Source organism: Camelus bactrianus, chromosome 21 (genome assembly GCF_048773025.1).
Source record: "Camelus bactrianus isolate YW-2024 breed Bactrian camel chromosome 21, ASM4877302v1, whole genome shotgun sequence".
Classification (NCBI taxonomy): domain Eukaryota; kingdom Metazoa; phylum Chordata; class Mammalia; order Artiodactyla; family Camelidae; genus Camelus; species Camelus bactrianus.
In genome coordinates, this window is record NC_133559.1 from 9,908,286 (window position 1) to 9,922,009 (window position 13,724).

At 40.8% G+C, this 13,724-nt stretch overlaps 1 protein-coding gene across 3 annotated transcripts; it reads left to right on the plus strand.

The window, feature by feature from the left end:
* The first annotated feature begins 991 nt into the window (after nt 1–991).
* Nucleotides 992–7,399, plus strand: LOC105069475 (T-cell surface glycoprotein CD1b-1-like). 3 transcript variants are annotated; one of them, XM_010955593.3, is made up of 6 exons: nt 992–1,556; nt 1,800–2,066; nt 2,744–3,022; nt 3,636–3,914; nt 4,310–4,403; nt 5,044–7,399. In XM_010955593.3, exons 1-6 carry the CDS (start codon nt 1,496–1,498, stop codon nt 5,063–5,065), a joined length of 1,002 nt encoding a protein of 333 aa, XP_010953895.3. In that variant the 5' UTR covers nt 992–1,495; the 3' UTR covers nt 5,066–7,399. The 3 variants fall into 3 exon arrangements, with proteins under 3 accessions (XP_010953895.3, XP_045373059.2, XP_074205745.1); XM_045517103.2 differs by lacking the exon at nt 992–1,556 and having other exon boundaries at nt 1,576–2,066; nt 2,744–2,926; XM_074349644.1 differs by lacking the exon at nt 992–1,556 and having other exon boundaries at nt 1,580–2,066.
* The last annotated feature ends 6,325 nt before the right edge of the window (nt 7,400–13,724 follow it).

Genomic DNA, 13,724 nt, shown 5'->3' on the forward strand with positions numbered 1-13,724 from the left:
AATGTTATATCTCTGTTGTTATTTGTCACAGAAAGTGGATTAGATTATATCATGTATTGGATTCTGGGGATATTGTTCAAATTTATGTGCTCTGGAGTTTGAAGAGTTATTCTGGATTTTACAATTAGGTAGTGATAATCTTGGATGAAGTCTAGTCTTCATATTGTGAATGATTTATTTCCAGGAATTAAGACAGCCTACATTATTATTTTGCGTTTTCTCATCTATTTAATTAGGATCATTTAGTGAAAACCTCTTACACTGGAAATGTTTTACTACCACGTTTCTGCCAGATATTCTGCCAAATATCTGTTTATTTTTTTCCTGAGTGGAGAAAAATCCAAGAGTTATCCTTAAAGCTAACATGTTGATTAGAGTCCAGATATTTTGCTCAGTGGATGCTAAATATATTGCTAAAACTTGCCAAGGGCATACAAAGAGAAGGTAAGAGATGGCATCTTAGGACCAACATCTCTGAACTTTAGGTGAAAAAATGACAAGCTCCTTGCTCACCTGGCAATGCTTTATTTGGTGATAAGAAAGACCAAAATGTAGATCAAGGTCATGAGATAGTGCAAAAGGACAGGGAGGTTCTATTGCCAATGAACCTTCTACAAAAATTGTCTTTGACTTGGGCTAAAGCCACACATAGAACGACTCCTAAAGTTCTTCTTGTCTCATGAAGATTTGTTACTGAAAGCTCCAAAGATCAAGAGCCACTAAGAAGAAGAAGGTCATATACCAGTAGCAAATGTAATTTTCAACCTCAACAGCTGCTATGGTATATGATAGTTTTGCTCAGATTATAAACTGCAGTATTTATTTTATTTGATTCTGGGATTTGGGTCCCAGAATCAAATATGATAAATCAATGTTTTAAATGCTTCTCCTGCATGTAAATGATTGTCAAAAGACACACACACCCACACACACAAACAGCCAGAGATGACAACGTAGGGTTAGAAAGATAGACAAGAGGGATGAGATAAAAAAGAGGGGTCACTGAGACCGCTGAGCAGAGGTAATTACAGCTTGCCAGGGAAGAGAGGGCAGTGGGGAGGAAGGTCCAGCTGGGTGGATAAACCAAAGGAATCCTTCTAGATTAAAACAGACTACACACTTAGCAATTGTTTAATATTACCCTCTTATTAAACAGATGTGGAAATAAAGGATCAGGGAGGTCAAGTTAACTTTCAGCATCACCTGGGGGCTTTCCAAAGAGTAAGAATGAAGGAAGCTGAAGTCAAGGAGAACAGCTGGAAGTCAAAGAGATTTAAAAAAAATCTCAGAGGCAAAGGCTGGTGTGGAAATGAGAGGCAGAGTGGGAGCCCAGAATGTGGGAGGCTCAGTTTGCCTTTGATGCGCAACGTGGGTGAGGAAGAGATTTGTCCGTTGGAAGAGAGAGGAAGTCACTATAGAGTACTGAGAAAAAGTTTTGCTGAAATTAGAGTTCAAACACCAGCTTTGAGAGTCAGAAGTTCTGCTTCCCGGTGAAATGCTGCTTCTGTCACTTCTACTGCTAGCAGTTATCTTCCCAGGTGGTGACAATGAGGACGGTGAGTGTTACTCCGGCAGCTCCCAGCACACGTGCAGGGGGTCTGGATCAAAGCACGCTGCACCTGCCGCTAAGGGTCTGGGCTCTCCTGTCTCCAGCCCTCTTCCCCCATTCGGGAGGTTGGGGACAGAGATGACTTGGGGCAGGCAAATGTCTCAGGCTCTATGTTCTTCAGACTCTGGGTTATTTTCCACTCCATCCTGTGTCTTCTTTCTCCTAATTCTGATCATGTCACTACCCACAGCCTTCCAGGGGCCGACCTCTTACCATGTCATCCAGATCTCGCAGTTTGCCAACAGCACCTGGGCGCAAAATCAAGGCTCAGGCTGGTTGGATGATTTGCAGATTCATGGCTGGGACAGTGAGTCGGGCACTGCCATCTTCCTGAAGCCCTGGTCCAAGGGCAACTTCAGTGAGGAAGAGGTGATAGAACTGGAGGAACTATTCCGAGTCTACCTTGTCGGATTCATTCGGGAAGTACAGGACCATGCCAGTGAATTCCACATGGAATGTGAGTACAGCCTTCTGATCTGGGCAGATTCACAGAGACTTTTCTCTCTCTCGGTTCAGGCTCTTACTCCCTCTGATCTTGATCCCCTCCTTCCCACTCTACCCAGCCGTGGGCACACACTTCTCTAGCATGGTCACCAATTCTGACTCCCTACCTCCACAAAGTGTCCCAGGTTCCTCCTGTTTCTTGGACTCTTGTCCGATAGATGACAGTCCTCGTTTATAAACATCTTCTGGCTTGTTTGTGCCTAACTTGCTTCTCTCAGACTCCAAGGAAGAAGCCCTCACTTCTCTCCTACCCTGTGCCTGAGTAAACTGAAGTATGACTTCTGCCTCCTCCAGTCCATCTCCTCAAGCACCTCCTGCCTGATCCCTTCTCTCAGTGTAACTCTCCCTGTCACCCTGGGATGCTGTACTGACTCCATCGCACGTGTGCTTCTCCCCTCCTGCCGGCCCTCCATCCTTACAACAGCCCATCTCCACCACGTTTGACACACATACCTTTCCTCAGGCCTCTTCTTTCTGAGAAGTCGCTGAATACTGTAACTGGTTTGGGGGTAATCATTTCACACCTCAGACCTTTCTGCTGACCCAAATCCAAGGTCCTAGGTCCTTTCCGGATCCCTTTCTTTCTTGTTTGCTTTAAAATAACTTTTTCTTTGTTCTCCTTCTATTCAGATCCCTTTCTGATCCAGGGCATAGCAGGCTGTGAGCTGCATCCTGGGAAGACCACAGTTAGCTTCTTGAGGGGAGCTTTAGGAGGACTGGATTTCCTGAGCATCAAGAATGACTCCTGTGCACCTGCCCCAGAGGGCGGCAGCCGGGCACAGCAGTTCTGCGCACTCATCTCTCAGTACCAAGGTATCTGCGACACTATTGCGAAGCTTCTTTTGGAAACCTGCCCTCAGTATCTCTTGGGTGTCCTCGATGCAGGGAAGGCGGAACTGCAGAGGCAAGGTTAGTCCTGTCCTCTTTTCAACACTTTTCTCTCTCACTTCGCACAGCCTTCTTTAAATTCAAGAGTAGGAGGTAACTATACAATCTTGATGCTCTAATTTGATACTTCATCATCTATTTCTAAATATACATGAACAAGTTCCTTTTTAACTATCAGATATTTTTTTCCAGGTTTGCCACATTATTTTGTTTTAAATGTGCAGTTTTCAACAACAACAAAAAACATTTATGAGACATACAAAGAAACCAGATTGTATGGTACACATAGGAGAAAAGAACTACCAGATATTTTATGTCATTTCTTTTTCTCCTTAAAATTATATTTCCATTACATGTCCCTACAGACTTTTATTCTTGTGTAATTTTAAAAAAATCTTGGTTTTTTTTTTTTTGTTTTTTGTTTTTTTTTTTTTTTTTTTTTGGTTTTTCAGCTTCCTGATACCAAAGGTTCCAAATATTAAAATTTTCTTCTGGAAAAAAAAAAGTAGGAGGTAACTAAGAAGAGAGGGGCTTAATCAACAGATTATTTGGTTCCCAAAGAAGTAGAAGAGGTTGCTGTCCAAACTCATGGGTTTCCGAGTCCTTACACTCTCCCTGCCCCTTCCTGCCCCAGTGAAGCCAGAGGCCTGGCTGTCCAGCGGCCCCACCCCAGGGCCCGGCCGTCTGCTGCTGGTGTGCCACATCTCTGGCTTTCATCCAAAACCCGTGTGGGCGATGTGGATGCGGGGTGAGCAGGAGCAGCCAGGCACTCGGCGAGGTGACGTCCTGCCCCAGGCTGACGGGACGTGGTACCTCCGAGTGACCCTGGATGTGGCGGCTGGGGAGGCGGCCGGCCTGAGCTGCCGGGTGAGACACAGCAGTCTCGGAGACCAGGACATCGTCCTGTATTGGGGTGAGAAAGAACAGGGGCCCAGCTGGGGATGGGAGGAGCTGGTCCTCCAGTATAGAGGGAGGACTGGGGAAGGGGAGGGAGTTGATGGATGAGAGAAGGAGAGAAATTGAGATTTATTTCTGGGACTTCAGTCCCAAGAGAGATAAAAATAGATGATCTAAGGCACAGAATAGGTAGGTGTGAAGGACCTGTGGACTGGGGGAGCAGGGCAAGGGGGAGAGACAAAGGATAGCTGTGAATATATGATGTCTGGGCATCTGAAAGAGGGAACTGGAGATGGCCACACATCAGAAGCAGGTGAATGTGTTGCTGACACTCAGGTGGGCAAAGGAAGGCCAGGAGAATTAGAGAATGCATCTTGAAGTGACATGCCTGTGTCCTCTCCCAATTGCCAGGACGTCCCACCTCCATCGTCCTGATAATTTTGGCGATAGCGGTGCCGTCCTTGATCCTTTTGATCTGTCTCGCATTATGGCATTTTAGGCGCTGGTAAGTTTTCATCTTTAATGTGTCTTTTCTGTCCATCGTCTCACTCTTTTCCTCCATTTTATTTTGTACACCAGTTTAGCCTCAATATTTCCACCAGACCTTTTCCCCTTCCTTCCCAACTCCCGTCTTTATGTAAATCTATTTCTTTTAATTGTGGTAAAGTATCCATGACATAAAACTGACCGCATTTGCCATTTTTAAATGTGCTGTTTGGTAGGATTGAGTACATCCACATTTTTGTACAACCGATCTCTAGATCTCTTTCCATTTTGAAAAACTAAAACTTGATACCCACTAAACCACACCTCCCCATTCCTAGCCCCACAGGCCCTGGCACCCCCCATTCTACTTTCTGTCTCTATGAATTTGACTACCCTAGGTACCTTGTACAAGTGGAGTCATCATTTTTTGAGACTCACTTTTTCACTTAGCACGTAAGTCCTCATAATTCACCCATGTCATAGCATGCATTAAATTTCTTTACTTTTGAGGCTGCATAACACATTTTTTTTCAACCATTCATTGGTTAATGAACACTTGTATTGATTCCGCCTTTTGGCTACTGTGAATAATGCTGCTATGAATATGAGTGTACAAATATCTCTTATGTAGAGCAATTTTTTGCTTGTGTTCTTAACAGGCCGTATCAGAATATCTCATGAGCCCTCACCGTGTCTCCTTTTCCGTTTGGAATAAGTACCCAGAAGCCCAGAGGCTCAAGTTGTCAGCCCAGAAGTCAGTCTCATCATGTTTCATCAAATAATCATCAGATTTGATCAAATCAGAGCTCCTATAGGTTGCAAGATAAATCATAATTCATATACTGCCAGAAAAATAATTTAAAATTGTACATTTATTATGAGACTATATAGATAGGATCCACTCAGATTTCATAGATGTGAGATGTGAAAAAGAATATACCTTGGAATAAATGAAATGATGTACACAGCTTAATGGTGATTTCCCTTTGGCTTCTTATTTTAGAACTTTTTTTTTTTTTTGCCTTCTGCTGAAATATCATTTGTCAAAGTCAGCTAACTATAGTTATGCTGAGATAATTGTATTTGCAGAGATGCTGAGCATTTTAAACCTAGTTTCTCTGCCTCTACCTGGATGCTTTTCTAACCATGAGACCCAGCTGACATGCTTCTTCCTCCAGGAAGCCCTCCTTAGTGCTACAGTGGAAGAAATCATCCCTTGGCTGGTGTCGTGCTGAGATCCATTTTACAGGGTACCTGCAACGTTGCAGTCATTTTTGTTTTCCTTTTCCTTCTACTATTAATTCCTTGAGAGAAGGGAGGGCTTGCTGTAGGTGGATCCCTGGCAAGATCTCTTTACTTGCACATGTATTTACTTAGTAAAAATAATCTGAGTTAATATAACTGCCGTATTAATGGTCTTTTTTTTCTCCCCAAATCACCTTCCTTCTGTTTCTTTAGTTGATATTCTGCATTTTCCTCTTACTAAAATATTCTCACACAGCAAAAATTACCATGCTTTCCTTGCCTCTGCCCTGAACTTCTCTGGAGAAAACCACTTGTGCCCATCCTATAACGATAGTTCATGTATAAAGATTCATCATGAGGAAGCTGTTCCTCATTTTTCAGTGAGAATGAGTGAGAGGCGGGATGGGTAAGGGGCACTAGTGCAGGTGGGTTGGTAAGTGTTTAAGCAAAAGACTCCAGAGGGCTTTTCTTGCTCTTGGACTTTGATATCTGTGCTGTATCAATTCAGTTATATTTTTTGATTTATGTTTACATTAATTTATTCTTTTACTTATTCCATAGTTTTCTAGAAACCTCATTCTAAAAAAAAATCCAAACTCATTTTAATTGAAGCAGCAGGAAGCAGGAGGAGAGGAGATTTGAATATATTTTTTTATAGGACTTAGGAAGAGAAGGCAGAGCACACAAGCCACGGATATTAGAAGTACTTCTCCCACCTGGAAATTTTAGGCCAATACGGACTTTAGGATTTGAGCAGGGTAGGAAATGACAGGAAAACATCATTTTCTTCCTTCTCCATCAGCACAGCTAATGAGTTTAACTGTGACCTCTGGATGAATGACTTTCAGAAACAGGCTTTCAGTCTTAAAATACAAGGGCCCTTCAACACTTTTTGTATGACAGTATGTGTGCACGTGTGTGTGTTCATGTGATTTTTGCTAACACATAGAAATATGGTTAAAATATTTTGTCCTTGTTTCCAGTATCCATGTTAAGTTAACTTATTAAGTTTAATGTTTTATCTGTAAATCCTTTTGGATTTTCTATGCACACTCTCATGACAGCTCTAAATTAGGAAATTTGAATTGTTTCTTTTCAAGTCTCATGTTGTCTTTTATTGCATTTTCTTGCCCAATTGCACTGGCTATGAACACTCGTACACTGACGAATAGAATTGACAACTGGCATCCTCATCTTTTTACCTGTATTGGACAAGAATTATTCAAGAGTTTATACTACTTACAATAATTGCTGTAAGTGTGTCATAGATACTTTTTATCAGATTGAGAACACTTTCAAAGTTGCTAAATGTTTCTTGTTGTTATCATTATTACAGTGGATAGCTGTTGAATTTTATTAGCCTCGTATTCCGCATTTCTTGAGATGACAAAATGTTTTATATCTTTTTTTCCTTTTAATATTGTCAGCCACACTTACTGATTCTCAAGTGGTAAAACAAAATTGTGTTTCTGAAGCTTGTCTGTCTTGTTCGCAATGTATTATGTGGATTCAGTTTGCTAATATTTTGTTTTTAATGTTTTTTAAATTCTTATAATTTCCTTGTCTGGTATTGGTATTGAGGGGCTTTTTTTGTCTCATAGAATGAGTCAAGAAATCTTTCCTATGTTTCTGTTCTCAGGGAAGATTTCTGTTATTTATTTTTTCATAAATACTTGGTAAAATTCAGCAGTGAAGACGTGTGTTGGGAAATTTTTTTCTTTTTGAGGGGGGAGTTTAAAATTTCACAGCTAATTAAAAAAATTAAAAGAACTCTTTTCAAATTGTCTATTTCTCTTTGTGTCAGCTTTGGTAAGTTATGGTTTTAAAGGATTTATCAAAGGTGTTCAAATTTCTAATTTACTGTTGGCTTGTGCATAATATCCTCTTTTTATTATGTTAATGTCTATGGGGTTCATAATTATGTTTTACCAGATCTTAGAAATTTGTTCTCTCTCTTCTTTGTTCTTTCTCTCTCTGATCTTGATAGGGAGATAATCAATTTTATAAATTTTTCAAAAACTAAGATTTGGTTTTGCTGGTTTTTTCTACAATCATATTTTCTTTATTATTTCCTTCCTTTTATTCTCTTTGCATTTAATTTATTGTTATATAAGGATTCTGCTCACCAGTTCCAATGTGTGAGGGAGAGGGTTTCCCCATGCATCCAACAAGCAACACTTCAGACTAGCTTGGGTGTCCCATAATTCAACTCATTTCTGATACTATCTATCTGGAGATGGCATCAGATTCTACAGGTTAGGGGTTCAGACCTACAAGACTGTGGGGGGCAGTCAGACTTGCTAATCATGGAAAGATTGGAGGTTTCCATTATCTGTTTCTTATGTTTGATTAATTTTCTAGGGTGGCTCACAGAACTCAGAGACACATTTACTTATTATATCACTGATAAAATAGGCAAAATTGATTAAATCATTAGCTATAGGGTTCAATTCAACCTCTAGTCCCTCTTTCCTCTTGAGATGTCAGGGGGTGGGACTGAAAGTTCCAACCCTCCAATCACACTGGCTCCAATGGCAATCAGCCCCCATCCTTAGGTTACCTACTGGGCTTTCCAAAAGTCACTTCATTAACTAACAAAAGACACTTTGATTGCTTTCAACAGTTGGGAAATTCTAAGATTTTAGGAACTCTGTTCCAGAAATGGGGACCAACACCAAACATATATATATATAAAAATCTAAAATTATAAATCACATAAATCACAAATCACATTGTATTACTAATTTTTTGATGTAGATGTTTAAGCAATTTATATTCAGCCATTATTTTCTAATATATGCTTTTAAGGCTAAAAAGGAAGGAAGACTTTACTATTTTCTCAAGTTACAGAGATCATTCGTGTTGATAATGATAGCGATGGTGGTGGTGGTGGTGGTTCTAAAGATACTATGGGCTAGTGTTTTTTATATGTTTCTTAAATGCTTTCTTACACATTCCTCATTTAATCCTCACAATAACCCCATGAAGGAGGTAATATAGTTGTCCTCATTTCACACACGTGGCTGGCACAACACACAGAATTGTGCGATTTTTTTCAAGTTATAGCCACATAAAGCAAGACGGCCTAATAACACTCTTGTTTCAACTCCTTTTTTTGTGTGACTCTGAGAAAAGAAGAATTTAGAAGAACGTTTTTCATATAGTATTAGAACAGGGATCAGGTGACTTTAGAACTTGAAAGTGGGCTTAAACTTAGCTGATTAATAAGGAAAAGTTAGGGAAGTGGATGGCAGGGACAGGGGTGTCACCGACATGGTTTGTGTGGGGTCCACAGACATCTGGCAGATTCCTGTCTCAGGGGTCCTCAAGCGTCCAGTTGCTGCCCTTTAAAGATAACAAAGAACATTCCTTTCTTAATACCCACCTGCTTTAGCTGAACTAACTACTCTAGACAATGATCAACCTTACAGTGACTGAAAGCCTGGCCACCAGGACCGGTCACAACCCGCTACCCAAATCCCCAGCCCTACCCTCTCGGGACCCCATCTCTTCCCTGTTACCTCAGTATCAAACAATCAGAGAATTGTGCACGAGCCAACCACGGACCCCATGACCCCTTTGTGCCTCATGTCACACCAGCACAAGCAGTAAAAGATCACCTTCCCTTATAAAAGACCTCAGCAACCGACCCTCGGGGCACACAGATGCCTCTCGTCTCTGGCCCACTGCTGCCGTGACAGTGTATCTGATAAGCACCTTTACTACCTTCATCCTTTGTCTGTGGCAAATTCTTTTACTGCCCACTTACAGGCCACTGAAAACTACAACATTAGGAGAAGAGTAACAGCAGTTCTCAAAAAACCTAGTAAAGCCCAAAGTATAAATGAAATAAACATAATAAATGAATACACTTAAAAACGGAGAAAAGAAGTAAATCTTTCTTACAGAAGAATTCCAGATTATCGAGGAAGCAGCTTCCCTTCCAGAATGTGGAGCTTGATTCTCTGCCCTCAAATGCGGGCTGGACTTAGCGTCTCCCTTCCAGTGATCAGAGCACAGAGAGGAAAAGAGTAACTTCAGAGAGGGAATACCTGGCAGATGCAACCTCAGCCAAGTGGTCCAGATTATCATTCCCAGTCGCAAATCATGCTGACACCGTGTGCCCTGATGTGCCCTGATGAGAAGGGCATGTCACGTCTGTGGTATTCTTCCCTCAAACCCACAACCCCGAGCTAATCCTGAGAAAAAAATTCAACAAACTCGAAGTGAGGGAAATTAGACAAAATTGTGGCCAGTGTTCTTCAGAACTGTTCAGGTCATGGAAACAAGGAGACGGAGAAGCTGTCACAGATCAGAGAAGACGAAGGAGACGTGATGACTAAATGCAGGGTGATGCCCTGGAAGGAAACTTTGGACAGAAAACAGAAGTTAGTGGGAGAACCAGTGAAATCTGAACAAATCCAGGCTTTAATGATGATGTACCAATGTTAATTTCTTAGTTCTAGCAAATTTACCTCAGTTATGTAAGATGTTAACTTTAGGGCCAACTGGGTAGATCATTCTATATTATCTTGCATTTTTTTCCATAAATCTAAAATTACTCCCAAAATAAAAAAATAATTTTAAAAGTCCTAGTAAAGTCTAAAAACAAACAACCCTAGAAAGTAGGCCAGAGTTTATACAGTCTATGAATTGATAAGATGACCTACACAAGAGTATGTCACATGTAATTGTGCTTACTCTAGGATATAAACTACGAACAACTAAAAAGAAATTTCTGGAAGAACGAGCAGTGAAAGAAAAATTTAAATTAGAAATGCATGAACACCACGTCAATTTAATAAGAATGAAAAATGTAAAAGTTGAAATTCAGTATTAAATCTTTTATTCAAATACTTTTCACTAAAAACCTTCATGAACCTGTTAAGAAGTGTCAACTATCCTAGCTGAAGATGATCAGAGAAAAGGCACTCAGGGTAATGAGAAACCAGCCTTATGCAATGACGACTCCCATCTTCTGCTGTACTTCACTAGTCAGTACAAAGAATTAAGAAACTGTTACCTTTAGCCATAGACTATAAGACACCATGGACTGGGTGGTGTGGGTGGGGAAGAGTAGGGTCATCCAGCCTCCCTAAATGAAGCACTGAGATCACCACTCAAGTGCATCAGGGGTCCTCGCCTGGGCTGAGTGGTGTCTTTCTTCAGGATTCAGACATGAGGGAAGGTCTGGCTGATTTGTGGGCTGGACGCACTGGAATCCAGCCTTAAGGATGTGGATAAAAATGGAAAGGTACTGTTTTCAGTTTAAACACTAAGATTGCTCTTTCCAAAATTAAATCAAATTAAATTAAACACCATACCATTATAGCAACAGAATAGAACCCATCCATCACACAGACAGTTCTGTTAGATAGCACTCCTCCAAGATGTGGGTAGCATAACTCAAAACACCTTAAGATACATAATAAAAGTATGACTCAAAGTGGGGAGAAAGGCATTGATTTCCCCAGCATTTTGGGGGCTTCAGAATATGCTGTACTACACTGGAGCATGTGGGCCCAGTTCACGTCAATAGTCATGACTATAATGGCCCGTGACATGCAGTGGCTGAGGGTGTGGAAGATGGCTGAGAAACTTACACACAGGCTTTCAAAAAGTGGAGGTTAAATGGACTATTGGTACGTTCATGGAAGACTCACAAAGGTGCTCTAAGAAATAATTATTTAAGACTTTGGGGAATCTGAAGGTAATCCAATAAGAGGTAAAGGCAATGATCAGAGTGATGCGGGTTAGTACTGCCGCAGAGAGCTTTTTGATCTCTGTTACAACTCTGTGGTTGTCAGGGACAAGAGTGGCTTCATAAATTCACATGAATGGAATTTTTATCTAAAGGAAAATCTCTTCGAAAAAGAATGGACCTCAGAAAGAAAAAGCCACTGGGCTTCAGAATTAGATTTGGGAGGAAAATGCCTGAAATATATAAACCTCCTGGAAATTAATCATAGGACGGAGATGGCTGTGTAGGCAGAGCTGGAAGATTGAGCAGTTACTGAGCAGATAAATGAAGCGTAGAAATGGCCCAATTGTGCGATCACACTGAGCAGTCTGGGCACTTCTCTCCTTTTTCCTGCACCTGTGAAGATAGAGCAACACGTTCAAATTGAAAGATGAGATTTTATTGTACAGTGGTTGGTTGGTTGGCTATTAAATGCTTATAGATGTAATAGGAGTTTGTGTTATTTTATACCTCTGTTAACATTTTATTAAGTTGGCATTGTTTATTCTAACATTAAATTTTGTAAATCAGACTTCTTTGAAGGAAATTCTGGAAGGCCAGCAGCTGATTACAGTTTTCAACAGCAGCAAATTGAACACTTCCTTACATTTATACAAATGTATTTTCAAAAATACTACTCTAGGTGATTTCCCCCCATCATTTTCTTACTTAGGGAGATTTCTTTGTATAAAGCCACATCTTGTAGTATGTCTCCAGCGAACTTTTCAGTTTCAAGCAGGTTAACAAGAGGGGATCTGTGAGTGTGACTGTGGGACAGCCCCAGAGCAAAGCATATCGGGGGGACTTTCTTCTTAAAAGAGACCTGGCCACAAACAGCAAGCAAGCAAGCAAGAAGGAAACAATTAAACCATATCATGCACCCCTAAATTAAGGTTAATGAAATAGTTTTTTCTTCGGAATTCATCTTCTGCTTGATTTTAATTCAGAAGTAGTCTCATGAGCGACTTTGTTAACTGTTGTGAGGTTGTCATCAGAAATTTCATTCTGCTTTGCTCAGCTCATTGTGGTGACTCGTGGCTTCAGTAACCTCAAAACTGCAAAGTGGTGTGTAGTTATTTCACCCTTCTAACAGCACAATTTCTTGTGGAATACTGAAATTATTTTCTTCCCTGACTTATTTTTGCTTTATTTTTATTTTATGAATGATTCTAAAATTCTTCAAATTAGTACAGTTGCTTGTAGTACGTCCTATGCCATTTGAATCTCATGACTGTATATTATGTTTTTTATAGGGTGGTATGTATTCTGTTCAGTATCTACCCTTCTCTACAGTCCATAATGGTATGAAACCAAGGTAGATTTACAGAGTAATTTATAGCTTTAAATGTATTTGTGGAAAAGAAGAAATATCAAAAATAAATAATTCAGACATTTACTCAGGACGCAAGTGAAAAAAAAAATAAAATGAATCAAAAAGTGTAGAGGAAAGCAAACCTCATGGCTTTAGAAGGTTGTGCTCAAGCACTTTGAGCTGACAAGTCTCCTACCCTTTGCCAATGGATCTTTGTTTGAGTTGGAAAGAGCGTTCAAAGATCAGGAAGTTTGCAAGTCAGCCATGATTTTTATTTTCCCCTCCACTATCTTGTGCCTCTCCTCACAGCGTGTGCGCAAGCCTCATATTCACCCAGGGACCTGCAGAAAGCTGAGGTGGGTTGTTTCTGGTATCTTTTGAACGTGTATGCAGCCCTGCTCTTGTGTGCATCTTTCCAGACTTCCAGGAATAAGTGATAGATTATCCATATCCCCACAGCCATCATAGTCACAGGATCTCTCTCTAAATTTTCTGACTAGTTTGCAGGTATGTTGCTCCACCCAGTGTTAAATCCTCATGCTAACTGAGAAATTAACCTTTTCCATTTGTTTGCCTTTGAATTTGCTATTGTTTTCAAAGATGCCCTTGGGTTTGGCTGTTTTCCCCTCTCTCTAAGTCACGTGAGCCACCTTCAGCAGGGAAGCTTCTGATTTTCATGGCTTTCCCTGCCCTGGTAGGACTGCACTGAAGAGCCGGGGCATGGGAAAAAGATGGAGCAGCCTGGGTTAGAGCCACGGCTGTGCTTAGCCCAGGTTCAGCAGTTTTTGTAGAATAAACACTTCTCAACTTGTTGTATACCTTTGATCCATTTCCAGAATCTTGATATGATTGTTTTTGAAAATACCGTCCAATTTTGTCATTGTTTTGGGGGAGAGGATTAGCTATGCTCCACACTCCACCATTCTGGAAGTTCCCCATTCTAGAGAAATGAGGGGGTCGGAATTGCAGCAGCATCTCTTAGTCTGCATGGTGTTAGGATGCGCTCTGAATAGTCTCACGTACCTAAGGGCTCGGTGTCACGC